We start from the raw sequence: 16041 nt of genomic DNA, 5'->3' as shown, positions 1-16041 counted from the left end.
ATGATTAGAAAAGACCAATTGGTTAAAGGTATACAACTCGGAGCTAAACAGTATAAATTGAAAGCTTTTGCTGATGATTTAGTTTTGACATTACAGGAGCCAGAATCCAGTACTAAAAGAGTATTGCAATTAATTCAAGAATTTGGTCAAGTCGCGGGATTTAAGTTGAACAAGCTGAAAACTAAGGTGTTAGAGAAAAATTTAACAGTGATTGAGAAAGAGAGGTTTCAGAAGGAGACAGGATTAACATTGGTTAAGAAAGTGAAATATCTAGGGGTTCATATGGCTGCTTAAAATGTGAATTTATTTAAAGATAATTATGAAAAATGTTGGACGGAAGTGAGAAAGGATTTAGAAATATGGTCAAAATTGAAGCTATCACTGCTGGGCCGAATTGCTGCGATAAAGATGAATGTATTGCCTAGGATATTGTTTTTGTTTCAAACATTGCAAATTTTGGACAAGATGGACTGTTTCAAGAAGTGGCAGAGAGATATCTCTAGATTTGTCTGGCAGGGCAAGAAACCTTGAATAAAATTTAAAATATTAACTGATGCCAAAGAAAGAGGTGGATTTGCCCTGCCAGACCTTAAACTTTACTACGAATCAGCCGCATTTTGCTGGCTGAAAGATTGGCTGCTTCTTGAAAACACGGACATTTTGGATCTAGAAGGTTTCAATAATGTTTTTGGATGGCACGCATACTTGTGGTATGACAAGGTTAAAGCACATAAAGCCTTTAAAAACCATATTGTCAGGAAAGCACTGTTTAATGTCTGGATGAGATATAAGGACTTTCTTGAAAGTAAAACGCCAAGGTGGTTGTCACCAATGGAGGCTAAGGCTCTGAAAAAACTTAATATGGAGACAAATTGGCCGAAATATTGGGAAATTTTGGAACAGGATGGAGATAGATTAAAACTGCAGAGCTTTGACAGTTTAAAAACTAAAGTACGAGACTGGCTTCATTATTATCAAATAAGGGAGGTTTATAATTTGGACAAGAAAATTAGTTTTCAGGTGGAAAAATCAAAATTGGAAACAGAATTGTTAGATCCTAAAACCAAGAATTTATCAAGAATGTATAACCTGCTGTTGAAATGGAACACACAAGATGAAATGGTTAAATCAGCTATGATTAAATGGGCGCAAGATGTTGGACATAACATTATGATGGCTGACTGGGAAAGGTTATGGACCACAGGTATTAAGTTTACGGCATGTAATGCCTTAAGAGAGAATATAATGAAAATGATTTACAGGTGGTACTTAACCCCAGTCAAGCTGGCAAAAATCTATCATTTGCCCGATAATAAATGTTGGAAACGTAAAGAGATTGAGGGCACATTTTTTCACCTTTGGTGGACATGCCCTAAGATTAAGGTCTTCTGGGAGATGATATATAATGAAATGAAAAAGGTATTTAAATATACCTTCCTGAAGAAACCAGAGGCCTTTCTCCTGGGCATGGTCGGCCAATTGGTGCAAAGGGAGGATAGAACCTTTTTTATGTATGCCACAACAGCATCAAGAATACTTATCGCAAAGTATTGGAAGACACAAGATCTACCCACTTTGGAAGAATGGCAGATGAAGGTGATGGAATATATGGAATTGGCTGAGATGACTGGCAGAATCCGGGACCAAGGAGAAGAGTCGGTGGAAGAAGATTGGAAAAAATTTAAAGTATATCTTCAAAAGTATTGTAAAATTAAGGCTTGTTAGAAAGATGTTGGAAAAAGAAAACTATGTGGTTTTGGTAGAAACGATATAAATGATTAAATAAAAATAAATTCAAATTATTATTAAGTTAAGTTAAAAACAAGGTTGGAAGGATTTGCTGAAATAAAAAATTCGAACTAGAATACAAAAACGGGAGGTGTGAGGAGGTCAAGGAAGTAAGTTAAGGAAGAAAGTTATGTAAAGGTTTAATCTGTTTTTTTTTCTATTTTTAAATTATTGTTGTTGTTTTTTTTGCTTTTTTAATCTTTGTATTTTTTCTGTCTTTTGTATTTCCCTTTTCTTTTTTTGTAATCTCCAAACTTTGAATAAATATTTTATAAAAATAAAAAAAAAGACATGCACCTGACAGGGTGGGTTCTGGATCAGAAAAGCTTATGCCACACATTGTTTATGTTTTTAAGGGTACCACACAAAACCCTCCAAGGTTTTGTTACAATAACAGACTAACATGACTATCCCTTTGGAATTTGTCTCATTTAAAAAAGGCTTCACTTGGATGTGGGAGAGGCTCTCACATCTAGGAGTTTAGAATCCCACAAATTTCAAATTGCCTTCCAACTGCAGATGAGCACCTTCCCTTTGGGCTGCTTGTGCATTTATTTCTATGTGTTTCCTTCATACCAGGTACCAAATTAATGCACGGACGGAGCTTGCTGTGCGCTACAATGACATTTCCCCGCTGGAGAACCATCACTGTGCTGTGGCTTTCCAGATCCTTGCGCAGCCAGAATGCAACATTTTGTCCCATGTTGATAAGGAGCAGTTCAAACGGATTAGGCAGGTATGGGTCAGAAAGATGTGGCAAAGTTCCTGTCAATGTGTATTATTGTCAGAGAGCATCTGCTATTATTAATGAAATGCCTGGGCTCAGTCATGAGACATGTGGAGAAAATGTAAAGTACAGTGGCACCTCAGGTTACGAACTTAATTCAATCCGGAGGTCCATTCTCAACCTGAAACCGTTCTTAACTTGAGGCGCGCTTTCACTAATGGGGCCTCCCGCTGCTTCCGTGCTGCCGGCATGCGATTTCCGTTCTCATCCTGGGGCAAAGTTTGTAACCCAAGGTACTACTTCCAGGTTAGCAGAGTTTGTAACCCGAAGGTTTGTAATCCGAAGTGTTTGTAACCCGAAGTGTTTGTAACCCGAGGCAGCACTGTTTAGAGTGCCTATGAGCTTGTCCAGAGTGATTGCCACCATTCAAAACCTTTACAACCAGACCCCAAAATCTATAATTAGGTCAAATTGATAGGCAGTCTTAAACCTCAGCATCTCTTATTTTAGAAATTAAGCATTGGTTGTGGTTTGAGAAAATAACCCAAACCTGGTGAAATAAGCACCTCCCATATCATGGTCACAAACTGCTCTTTTATATTGTGGTGTTCTGGTGTTCTTGTTTTGATTCTTTTAAAAAAATGTACTTATAACTTTCTGTAAAGCTCTAAGAACCTGTTGAAGGTCAGGATATAAATAAAATAAAGGACGCGGGTAGCACTATGGTCTAAATCACTGAGCCTCTTTGGGTTGCCGATTGGAAGGTCAGCAATTCGAATTTGCGTGACAGGGTGAGATCCCATTGCTTTCTCCCGGCTTCTACCAACCTAGGCGTTTGAAAGCACACCAGTGCAAGTAGATAAATAGGTACTGCTGCAGTGGGAAGGTAAACGGCGTTTCCATGCACTCTGGTTTCTGTCACAGTGTCCTGTTATAGTAGAAGCAGTTTAGTCTTGCTGGCCACATGACCCAGAAAGCTGCCTGTGGACAAACACCAGCTCCCTCGGCCTCAAAGCGAGATGAGCGCTACACCCCATAATTGCCTTTGACTGGACTTAACTGTCCAGGGGTCCTTTACCTTTTATCTATAAATAAAATAAATGTCTTTCCCCACCAATTTGAATATCGCATATGCCTTGATCAAATTGCCTAAGAACACTGATACGTTTTTTCAGTGTTGCAGCTCTTGGTTTTAAACACCAAATGTTTTCATTTTTGTAAAAGAAACCTTGGGACTCCCAATTCTGAATCAGGGGCATAGTAAGGAAGGTCATATCTTTCCCTCCTTGCACACACACAGTAGCTATTAGCTATGGGGAAGGAAACTTAAAAGCTTGACAAATTAAGCCCGCAGGTTTCCCATTGTGTGGTTAAGAGCAGTTCTAGGGAGCCATTGTGTGGCTAAGAGCAGTTCTAGGGGAGCATTCTCAGTGTGCCTCTCCTTTCCAGAAGACAAAACAAATGCACAGCTTGGCTTTTATCTCTAGAGTTTTCTCCTGCTCCCCAGCATCTTCGTAGAGTCCAAAAAAAAGTGTGAGAACTTGGTACAAAACCGTTAAATGGGTAAATTGTTGGAGTGGAGGGGAAGCATAGGTGAAGTAGTGGCATTTCTACCTTAAGAAACATGCCGTAAATGTCTTACAATATTGTTGGTTGGTTTGTTTCACATAGGGGATAATTACATTAATCCTAGCAACAGACATGGCAAGGCACGCTGAAATTTTGGACGCTTTCAAAGAAATACTGGACAAGTTTGACTATTCAAATGAGGAGCATGTGACCCAGGTAAGACAATATTCTCTGTTTTCAGATGTTAAAGGGGGGCAAAGTGGGGGACAGGAACAACAGCCTGAGTCAAACAATGCCAGTGTGGGGGGCGCCACCAGGGGGCGCATTGGAAGATGGCCGACAATAACATCTCTCCGACCCACTCGAGGTAATTAAGAGGCTGATATGGGAGTATGCAGCCTCCCTTTGTTGCCCCAAGGCAATGGGGAACACTGCCTTGCCTGCTGTGTCCATAATTTACCCCCAGATTCGAAAGAAGGGGGTGAGGGCACTAGGCACGAAGCCCTCGGTTGGGTCCGGCTCTCCCGGACGCTGTCTCTGATTGTGCACTGGCTGCATCAGCTCAAAATATATAATTGGAAATAGAAGCAAATGCACATATTTCAAGTGAAGAAAGGGAGTGAAGACTGCTAATTGAAGTGACCTCTGTGAAACGAGAGTGATGGGTTGGATTTAATGGAATATAATATAAAGAAAATACATCAAAGGTTCAGTATGCCGGAGCGGGACTGGATGGGGGGGGGCTTTTTTTCTTTTCTTCTATGTGATTAACCAATAACCCCTCCCCAAGAAAGAACTGTCGCATAACTGACCTAAGCAGGATGATTAAAAACTGTGTGGAAATGATTTACTACCAAAAGTTTGGCTTATGAGATCGATAAAAGAACAAGGGCTTTTGATGACGCAGCAACAAAAAGGGAGTCGCCATATTGACAGGTCTTGTCGAAAGATTCATGATCGGGAGGAGGAAGCTTTGTTTTCATATTAGATTCCTGGCAGAACCTCCTCGAGGGCTAAGAAAGGGTGTGACAGACCTGTGAAAAGTTAACGAGTAGACGGCAAGAATGTTTTTCTTTATGGAAGCGATGAAATACGGTAGCCGTCTGAAATACGACTCTTGGACGAACGGAAAATCCACACAGGAATACAAATTTGTTTCAACCCACTTGGGAGACTATCAGAGGTCACAAAGACAAAGAGAAAGGAAAAATATATGAAAATAACTAGAAGAGATGTGGAAAACAACAAGAAAGGATTGGACAGAATTGTGAACATTATTTGGACAGATTTGTGGACTTTTAAAGCAGCAGCAACCAAGAGGATTGGATCCCTTTCGGAACTTGAAATATGGGTACCCCCAACAAAAATTTAAAATTCGGCTTTGTAATTTGGAATTTATGTGATTTGATTTGATTGGTCTGTTAATAAAAAATATTTTTTAAAAACAACAATGCCAGTGTGGAGGCACCAATGTGGGGGTGTCACAGGGCATGTCATGTAGCACGAGTAGAAGCTGAAAGTTCAGCACAAATACAGTACAAATGCACTTTAATAGCAAGAACAGCTTATTGCTGTGTACAGCCACAGCTGGAGGTGCCCTTATTTTCAGTGCTGACATCTCACTGAAAAATGAAGGAAACATTGCCCGGTAATAAGTGCAGGTAAACATGGCAGATTTCTTACCACACTGTAAAATGCTCTCCTCCTTTCAGCTAAAGATGGTCCTGATCAAATGCTGTGATATCTCCAATGAAGTTCGCCCAATGGAAGTGGCAGAGCCATGGGTAGACTGCTTATTAGAGGAGTATTTTATGCAGGTAAGGGTACACCCAGTGGAACTGCCGCAGTAGTTCATGTTTCAATACAACAGAGCTGGAAGTTATCCAGTAATAATGCCTGACTTTCTAGGTCCACCAAGATGAAAGACCCTTTCTCAGCAGGGTCTTGAAAGTGTGTCATTCTGATGATGTGCTTTGAATAAGAGTGACTGTAATTGACTGTAATTTGTGGCCTAAAAGGGCAATCACAGCCCAGAAATGCAAATGTTAGCAGATTGCTGCCTGTTTTCTCTAACAGGGCTGTTTTTAGGAGTTAACTCAGCATGTAAACCATTTTGAAACCAAACAGGGACAAGGACTTAGTAGAAAATGTCAGCTAAATAAGCAGCACCATGTAGGTTAAGTTTGGATTATTTATATCTGTGACTTTGAACCATTCATGACTAAGCCTATTAGAACTGAAAAGTTGGGTGTTTTTAAAGAGAAAGGCGAAAAGAAAAAAAAAGAAAGCGCTGTGATCATTTCAAAAGGAGAATCTCATTAGTGTTGGGAAAAAGCGCCTTATGGTGCCACATCGTTATCATTTCTTACCGGATTTCATTTGGAGATGACTGCAGGAAGTAACAAAAAAAAAAGTAGCAGTCCACTTGCCCTCTCAAATCCGTCAACACGATGTGTATATACAAGCTGTAGCAGTTGGCATCACACCAAGTAAGGCTTGATCGTGATAGGCAGCACAAAAAGGCAGTTCTATTATTTCTTGATTTAACATGTTCCCAGTGTGGAAAATTTAAAATACAGCCAAAAAAGCAATTGAATAATAGCAGAAAGAGCAAAAGATGAAAGAATGCTCAGTTTGCCCTTCATTCATTTGCAGAGCAATCCTACACTGTGTTCAATGGACCTTACTTCCAGATAAGTGTGTTTAGGGTGACTGGGAGCGGCCGCCGAGACCATATAACACCGGTTTTGAAAGACCTACATTGGCTCCCAGTACGTTTCCGAGCACAATTCAAAGTGTTGGTGCTGACCTTTAAAGCCCTAAACGGCCTCGGTCCAGTATACCTGAAGGAGCGTCTCCACCCCCATCATTCTGCCCGGACGCTGAGGTCCAGCGCCGAGGGCCTTCTGGCGGTTCCCTCATTGCGAGAAGCAAAGCTACAGGGAACCAGGCAGAGGGCCTTCTCGGTAGTGGCGCCCGCCCTGTGGAACGCCCTTCCAGCAGATGTCAAAGCGATAAACAACTACCTGACATTCAGAAGACATCTTAAGGCAGCCCTGTTCAGGGAAGTTTTTAACGTGTGATATTTTATTGTATTTTTGGTTTTTATGGAAGCCGCCCAGAGTGGCTGGGGAGGCCCAGCCAGATGGGCGGGGTATAAATAATAAATTATTATTATTATTATTATTATTAGGGTGCACATAATCTTCCCTGCTGAGAACCCCCAGAAGATGTCTCTGCCACCCTCCCACTTTTCCTCCAATGCCCCAAATTTCTGTAGGTCTGAAAATCTTTCAGCTGCATCTTTCAAATATAATTTTAAAAAATAATAATAATAATACAGCATAAACAGGTCACACATAATAACCAATTATATCATTCCAAATTAGATAAATATTGACCACTGGTTTGAATTTACTTAATGTATTGCTACACTTTGTCCTAGAGTGACCGGGAAAAGTCTGAAGGCCTTCCGGTGGCTCCTTTCATGGACCGAGACAAAGTGACCAAACCTACAGCACAGATAGGCTTCCTGAAGTTTGTTCTTATCCCAATGTTTGAAACTGTAACAAAGGTAAGGTCAAATAAGTTGATTGATCAAAAGCCCTTGGATCAAGTGCGTTTTCTCATAGCTTTTTTGAGGGGTGCAAGAACCCCAAATCCACTTTAATTGCACAACCTGGATTTCCTGGTATGCAACTGAAACCCACCCACAAAAAAACAATTGTTTGGAAACACTCAGTGTGATTAGCAATCATCTCATAGGTGTTTACAAGTAAAATACAACTTGAAGGGATGGAAGGCTATATCTTCCAAGCCCAGCTACAAATCCACCACAAGGAAAAACTTGCCATTAGCATGCATAGGAGTGGGGGGGCGGTACTAACATTCCAGACTTTTAATAACTCATTTATACAATGCTAGCATGCTGAATTTTTCTCATTTCAAAACACATAGTTATTGGAAACAATTTTAGTTTACCTTTCTTGCTTTCGTTTTAGCTTTTTCCAGAGGTTGAAGAAGTATTGCTCCAACCACTTTGGGAATCCAGGGATCGCTATGAGGAGCTGAAGCAAATAGATGATGCTGTGAAAGAGGTAAGACAAGCTTCTGTTTGTGGGGTTAACAAGGACAACTGCAGAGGCTGAAAAGGCAACACCCAGACTCCCTTAGATGAATCAGGATTTTGAGGTTTTTCTTGCAAGAATTCTCCTAATACAACACATTTTTATATGCCATTTTCATAAATATATGCATTTTTGCACATACTTGCCCAGCTATATGCATTTTTGTGTGCATTATTTGTTTCAAGAAATGCAATACAAAATTCATATAAGTGCAAATTTTATAGGATAGCTGTGCTTCAGTCACATATTTTACAAACTGGTAGGTTTGCGTTAAATCCTAACCAAATCAAATTTCTTCCCATCCCTACTTCCAAATAAGTATGTAGGAGTACAGCCTTAATAGTAAGTTGAGGAACAGGTCTAATGTAATGGGAAATTTTGAACCAAAGGGTATAGCTAATTCTGGCTGTGAATACACCACAGAACACGAGAAGATTTTCTAACTTCACTTACAACTGTGCTTGATAAAACAGGCTTTGTGATTTTCACGCTGAAGCAAAGATTCCTACATTCTTATGTGTAATGCTATAATGCCCTCTGGAAGGAAGCCACCACAGGTTCCCTTCGATGCCAATAAAACAGGGATGTACAAATTTCATGAATTAATTGGTTCATTTAAGCATAGTAGCATAGCACTTCTGGTAATAAGGCAACTAATAGGAAAATGATGCATGCAAAGCAGAACACATGCGGAGTAAATTATAGCTCTCCTTTGTCAAGTGCTTGTGGCTCCTGCTGAGGCAGTCAAATGGCCTTTGGATCACAGTGGCAAAGAATGAAGTCAGAGCAGTCCTTCTGAGTGGCAGAGGGTAAGCTAGCCACTGACAGACAAGCCTGCTTTTAGTTTTTCAGCACTGGCCCCAAATGATGCCCAATGTTTCACCTTGTAATCTTTTCACTATGGGCTTTTCATTCTCCTAGCTTTATTGATCTGGCTTCATTCCAAGCTAGATTTTTATAGCGATCATGTTCCATTTCTTCCCATCTCACGAGAGCTCCATGAGATCTTACCAGAAGGTACTGCAACACAACTCCAGTAAGGCTTCAGCAGTGGGGCAGGAGACAGGGGCAGCAGCTTCCCGTTTTGCCTCGGGTAGAAGCGTTTGGATTTGATATCCCTCTTTATCACTACCTGAAGGAGTCTCAAAGCGGCTAACAATCTCTTTTTCCCTTCTTCCACCACAACAAACACTCTGTGAGGTGGGTGAGGCTGAGAGACTTCAGAGAAGTGTGACTAGCCCAAGGTCACCCAGCAGCTGCATGTGGAAGAGTGGAGACGCGAACCCGGTTCACCAGATTACAAGTCTACCGCTCTTAACCACTACACCACACTGCCTCTCTTGGGTGGCAAAATGGGAAAATTCCCCACGTGTGTTTGGTTCCCAGAGGAAACTAACAACCAGAGAGAAAAATAATGGTTCCTGTACACCCACCACTGATGCTGCAGATGCTTTGGGGCACATTGTAAGGAAACTCCACTGAAACGAACAGATTTCATGCACTGATGATCATATTTGCTGGGTTGTGCCAATGACTCGGTGGCTGCTATATTGACAAATCAGATGCCTCATGACTGCCATTGTTAATTATTCCATTCTACTCTTAACTAGTTACAGAAGAAGAAGAACGAAAGTTTGGCAATTGGAAGCAAGGAGAAGTGAAAAGCAAAGGCAAGGCACATCAGGGTAATTATCCCTCTTTAAAGGATACTTTCACATTAAGAAACAGGGTGACAACATTTAAAACATTAATAGAAAATTGCCTATGGCATGAGGTGTTTTCAGCAAATAAATTGATAAAATCCAGCTAGTTTCTCTGCAATATATTGAACATATGCTTGTGAAAAACAAAATAAAATAGAATTGTAATGCATTTTTGACCAACTATTTATACAATATAAAACCAGTAATGAAAAGCAGAGAGAGAGAGAGAGAGAGAGTGCTCTCGAATTGTTAGGAGAGTCCTAGTCCCCTTACAGAACTACAGTTTCCAGAGTTCCCTAAGAAGAGGGATTGATTGTTAAAGCACTCTGAGAATTGTAACCCCGCGAGGCAAATAAAGGTCTCTCAACAACTTCCAGCAGCCTTAACAAACTACAGCTTCCATAATTCCTTGTGGGAAGCTATGGCTCTTTAAAGTGGTCTCTTAGTGCTTTAAATGTATGGTGTAAATGTGGCCAAATAGGGATTACCACAGTTGCTGTGCGTGTGGCTTAAAAGGTGTGCTGAATCAGCATGTCTGAGCGCTGCCAAAAATTATTCTGAGTGGATGAGACCTCATTCTTTGGGCCTAACGATGTTTGTATTTTAATTCCAGCATTATAATGGACACAAAGATCCTTTAGAGGTTTGCCAAGTCTAGCTAAGCATCATGGGATTGCACAGTACTGACGGAGGATGAGACTGAACAGCTGACACTGCCACAAGCACTTTTTCCAAGTTCCTTTTTTATATAAAAAAAGAACCCTAGTATTTATCCTTATGGATGCAGACAATAAGGAATCTCTGCTGTTGTACATTTTTTTAAAGAAAAAGTAATCTTCTAAATAATACATTCTTATACCAAAAAATGGCTGCTGTAATTATTCTCTTTTTAAGATTTTATATGTCTTCTTTTTTTTTAACTGCTTCTGGTTGTCATATGGAGATGTATTGGGAAAAATTGTACTTTTTAAGCGAGTTGTTTTAGAAATCTTTTAAAATGTAGTTTTGTGTAGCATTAAAGTAACAACAATTTATCTCAATATGTCTGTGTACGATTTAGAAGTGTCACCTTGCCGAGGGATTTGACAAAACCAATACCAAGCTGAGAAGCTTAATGTTCTCTTCTCTGGTCAGCAACTGTTGGCCAGGAAATCCCTTCAAGAGGGAGGGTGAAATGACAGCCCAATCCCTCAGCCCTGCCACCCTAGTCCCTCTCTGCATATGCTGTTCCCCCTTTTGTTTTTGGGTCAGTAACTGAGGGGTACAGATGATGGTCCTTTAGAGAGACAGATGTGGCCTATAGGTTTCCAGTTACCTTATCCCTGAGCACTGAGAGAATTGAAAATGCCCCCAAGTATGTTATGAACATGAAGCAGTTCTTGTTGCCAAAGCTTGACAGGTCTATCACTGTAAACTGCTTGGATAGGAACTCAAATTTCAGAGGAACCAGAACTAAGCTAATCTGCGTTCCTTCTTGGAAGAGTGGAGTATAAATGTAATAAATAGCTAACTCTTCAACAAAGAACATATTTTCACAAGTTTTTTTTTATTTTACTTTATTTACATTTCCTGCATCATGTTCCGGTTTAATGAATGGGGCCTCTCAACTAATCAGCTAACTGAAAACTCTGATAAACTGGCATTATATTTGCCTACACATACATTGGCAAGAATCTAGTCTAGATTTGACTAGATGCTATGTACAACTGAGATTTGTTTAATGAAGGTTCTATAATTATTTTATTTTTCTGTGGAGAATATACCATACACCCAGTGCCTGAGAAGGGTCTGTGATGGTGAGGGACAACTAGCATGTGTTTTCCATGCTTACAGTTTGAGATTCAGTCTCTGAAACCTCCACAATTAGAAGGGTCTTGAGATGTAGAGCTGGGAAAAACTTTTGCATGTGGCCTTCAAGACCTACTCGGGCAGATTAATACAGCCCTTAAATTCACATGGCAGCTTTTATTGCACAAAAGCTGGCAGCCATTTTGCTTGGATGGGAATTGTTAAGGTTAATGCTGACAGTGTGCCCTTTTAATACTGAACAATGAGAGTTTGGGACCAACGTATCCAACTGAAATGGGCATGGGTTGTTGCTCCCAGGTTACAGAAAGGAACATCGGGCATGAAGAAACTACAGTGGTACCTCAGTTTAAGAACAGTCCTGTTTACGAACGATTCGGTTTACAAACTCTGCAAAACCGGAAATAGTGTCCAGGTTTATGAACTTTACCTCAGTCTAAGAACGGAATCCGAACAGTGGAAGGGCACCAGCAGTGGGAGGCCTCATTAGGGAAGCACACCTTGGTTTAAGAACAGTTTCAGTTTAAGAACGAACTTCTGGAATGGATTAAGTTCGTAAACCGAGGTACCACTGTAATCTGGTTTGTGCAAGGTCCCCTAGAAAGCCTATGACAGGGACAGGACTTAAGTGCCAGCAACTAGGGCGCCCTGAGCATTCACATTCAGACCCACAGAAGGATTGTTGTACAAAAGAGAGGACTGGGGAATCCTACATCTGGTGAAATTTCCCCTTCTATGCTCTTAGTTCTCCCAAAGTCTAGAGACACATCAGTATTCAAGTACGAGCCAAGGGAAATATCCTTTGGTGCAACTGATGGTCATGTATGCCTTCCACAGCATCCTGTTGGAAATGTACATGAAAGTAAAGCACAAGATGTAAAATGAAAGGTGTGGCTTATGAAAGATGCCTTGGATTTGCTCTGGGAGAAATGTAAGAAATCCCGTTGCACCTCTGTGTACTATTCATGTATGTATATGTTTTAAATGGAGTATGCACTGTAATTTCTACATAGGCTTTTGTTAGGTTGCTTTTAAAGTGAGTTTATAAATCTAGAGTAATGCATAAGGAAGGCGTTGCCATCCAAGGAAGCTCGTGTCTCCGTTTGAAGGGCACATGTACCCAAGCCATATGCCTGTGAGCTGCAGAGCTGCTTTCTGAATCTCAGTTTGGATTTTAAAAGAAATTGTGTAGGTGGGTGCTCAGACTTTCTTCCATGCAAAACAGGAGATATCTTGCTAACACTCAGGCTTTCCTTACCAAAGGATCTCAGTGACTAACACCTGGCTCTCCAGCACTGAAAAATAATCGTGCCACCTTTAAGTCTGACAAAACATTTTGGAACAGCAAACCTTTTCTCTTGTATTGTTTGTGTGTAGATGTTTTTTTCTAGGTGATGATAGCTCTCCAATATGTATTTTGGGAGATGGCCCATTACTGCATTTTGATCCATTTCTGTTGACCAGAAATACTATTCAACCTGCTCTGAAATCCACATGGGACGTGGACAGGCATCCTTAACCAGAGCTAGTAAATTTCTAAGCATTCTTCTTCCTGAGTCACACAACTGAAGAAGCAAACCGCAGGTGAAATATCTCTAGTTTATTACATGCTGTTGTTCATTGAGTGAACAAAATTTAATATTCCAAACTGTTGTAATTTCTTTTTCAAACAGAAGTAGAATAAATCTGATATTGTCTTCAGCATGGTTGTATTCCTGACATTTGTCGAATGTCCCTGAACTACTGCTATTGTCATTCCAGTATTCAAATCAATGTATGTGTAGAGGAGGAACATGGGACTTCAGATCATTAGCTCAGACGTAGTGCGCAGTGGGGAATTAGCTATCCAAACAAAAATCCAAAGCCGAGAATCAAAGAAAACACAGTTTATTACAAAACAGAAAGATTGGTTACTGTTCGTGTTGTTACAAAAATAAGATGTTGGTTATTCCAGCTGAACGAACAGTTCTGGCATTACATCTACCAAGTGGTAGAGATTGGATGGATCTAATGTCAAGTATAAAGAGAGAGAGAGAAGTACAAAAGGTGCCAGACAGACATGCATGGAGCTGATTAAAGAGGGGAGTTAGAATGCAAATACTACATACTGCAGTGCCTTGTGAGCATGTGCATGAGAGCTAAAAGGAAAGACGGAGGGAGGGAAAGAGAAGCTGAAGCACAAATATCACTTATTCCAAGGAAGGAGTAGGCCTTCCACCCTACCAGTTCAGTGGGCAGTAGCTCCCACGGGCTTCTAGTACAGTAGAAATAAAATTACCGTACTTTTCCATGTATAAGCAAGGTTTTTTTTACTGTAAAATAATGTTCAAAATGGGGGGTCGCCTTATACATGGATAGTGCAGATGGGGAATGAGCGATTGGTTGCAGCCGCTAGCAGGAGCTTGTCAGCGGCGATTGTGTGTGTGATTGGTGGCTGCGGCAAGGGCTGCTGTGGATTGGCTGCTGCTGTGGCAATTGGGCAATCCCCTCCAAAAAAAACCCTGGGCACTCCCTGTGACGTTAACATGAGAGCGCTGGAGGTGAAATAGTTAAACAGGTTACCCAATCAGAACCCAGGGGGTGGAGTCAGAGGGACTATAAAACCAGCTCTGGGAGGGGTGAAGGGGAGAGTTCGTTGGGAGTTGGGTGGTTGGTTGGAGTAGGAGTGAATTGGGATAGAGTCTGTGGGTAGGTTGAGTCAGTGTAGCGAAATAAGCTGAGTCAGGAACAGTTAGGGGCTAGGAAGACAAGTAAATATCTGAGAGGTGTTTTAGTGAGTGAGAGCAGGTAGCGGAAGTTATAGGTCTGGATAGGCACCCCATGATTGTAATGGACCGATACCGTTTATGAAACCACACGCTTGTTAAACTGCAATAAATAAACAGAAGTTTATGTTCCAATTTAACCCTGACTGGACTCAGTATTGTACCAGGAAGGGCCTGGGTTGTGGCAGCGGGAAATAAAGTGGTGGCACAGGGATCAATAGACGGTGAAACATCCAGGGACCCTGTGTGATCACCACACTCCCAACCCAACCTTATTGCTCAACAACTCTGGGCCGTCTCCCCCCATTTTCTTAAATTGGAGGCCCCCAAAATAGGGGTTGTCTTATACACGGGGGCACGTTATACATGAAAAAAATACAGTAAGTACAACTACTCTTGTCCCTTAGCGAAAAGGTATGTGTGCCCACAAGGGAGCAATGGAAGTCTCTTACAACAGGGCTCATTTACTTGGGTCCCAGTTTGCAGTATGACTTAGTTGGATTTGGTTGACATTTTCCTTAATGGGGAAACATTAGAACCTGTCAAGTGGAGAGAAGTGACAGCTGTAGGCTGCATAAGTGGCTTAATTGGGATTTCTTCCATTAACTCGATAGTGTGACTTGGGAGATTGATGGGTGTGGGTGTGGGTGTGGCTGGAATGTGGTTTGTGGGTTGTTGTTGTTGTTTTGCTTTTGTTGTTTTTAAGGGATGGCATCCAATTTCGTTGCACTTGTGCAATGTTGCACGTGTGTAATGACAATAAAGAATCTATCTATCTATCTATCTATCTATCTATCTATCTATCTATCTAATGCCCTTAGCAGACCCAATAGTGCTCCTAGCAATCATTAGGTGGCATGTAAAACATATTCACACAATTTAGTGTCACAGTAGCATGAAGAGGCCATCAATATTTTCTCCTTTCTATAATTTCAGGTCTAACTCCCCCCCCCCCTTTGTTTTTTTAATGGATAATGCAGCTCTGCTTAAAGAAGGTTGATTTGCTTCCCAAATGAATAACCTGATTACAGTATATCATATTATAGTGCACTTGTGTAGACAGAACTGTCAATCTGTCAGCTTGCCATCAGATTCTTATAATCTTAACTGTTGAATAGTTTGTAGCTGAGCACTAATAATGGCTTTCCCCCTCACTGAAATATCTGCATCTTAAAAAGGTTGTGCAACAAGCTATCAACAGGCAAGCTTCAAAGTTTGATATACACATTTTTGCTATCGTTTTCCCCTAATACAATGCATTTCTAAATTATATGTGCATTTTTGTACACATGGGTAGGAGAATTATATCACAAAATTCAGAGAAATAAAAAATTTGAAGGATAGTTGAATTTCGGCTTGCATGTTGGTCCAAATTAGAGAAGCGTGAATTTTGTAGTTTCTTATTAACATTAAATTTCTTGCCTATCACTACTGTCAGCTGTCTCCTGCTGCTGTTTTCTGCAGATGCAATAGAGGCGGTGAAGAAAGTCTTCTTTGCCATCGCAATCCCCACTTGGTAGGCTCGGCATTGAGCTCTAACCCGTGTCCAGTCAGCT

The 16041-nt window shown here is 40.8% G+C and overlaps 1 protein-coding gene across 8 annotated transcripts in view; it reads left to right on the top strand.

Annotated features, from left to right (window-relative positions):
• The window catches only part of PDE9A (phosphodiesterase 9A), an 80574-nt gene extending 65949 nt beyond the window's left edge, over positions 1–14625 (top strand). For all 8 annotated transcript variants that reach the window (XM_083611948.1, XM_083611947.1, XM_083611949.1 and 5 more), the window contains 7 exons: positions 2368–2524; positions 4187–4300; positions 5797–5901; positions 7530–7658; positions 8086–8181; positions 9822–9896; positions 10528–14625. In XM_083611948.1, coding sequence (XP_083468074.1) covers positions 2368–2524; positions 4187–4300; positions 5797–5901; positions 7530–7658; positions 8086–8181; positions 9822–9872 — 652 coding nt within the window. In that variant the 3' untranslated portion in view covers positions 9873–9896; positions 10528–14625. The remainder of the gene's footprint in view (positions 1–2367; positions 2525–4186; positions 4301–5796; positions 5902–7529; positions 7659–8085; positions 8182–9821; positions 9897–10527) is intronic.
• Positions 14626–16041: the final 1416 nt, after the last annotated feature.

The sequence above is a fragment of the Podarcis filfolensis genome, assembly GCF_964270895.1.
Source record: "Podarcis filfolensis genome assembly, chromosome: 4".
NCBI classification, from domain to species: domain Eukaryota; kingdom Metazoa; phylum Chordata; class Lepidosauria; order Squamata; family Lacertidae; genus Podarcis; species Podarcis filfolensis.
The sequence above is the reverse complement of the archived record's forward strand: the minus strand, read 5'-3'. Positions and strand labels throughout refer to the sequence as shown.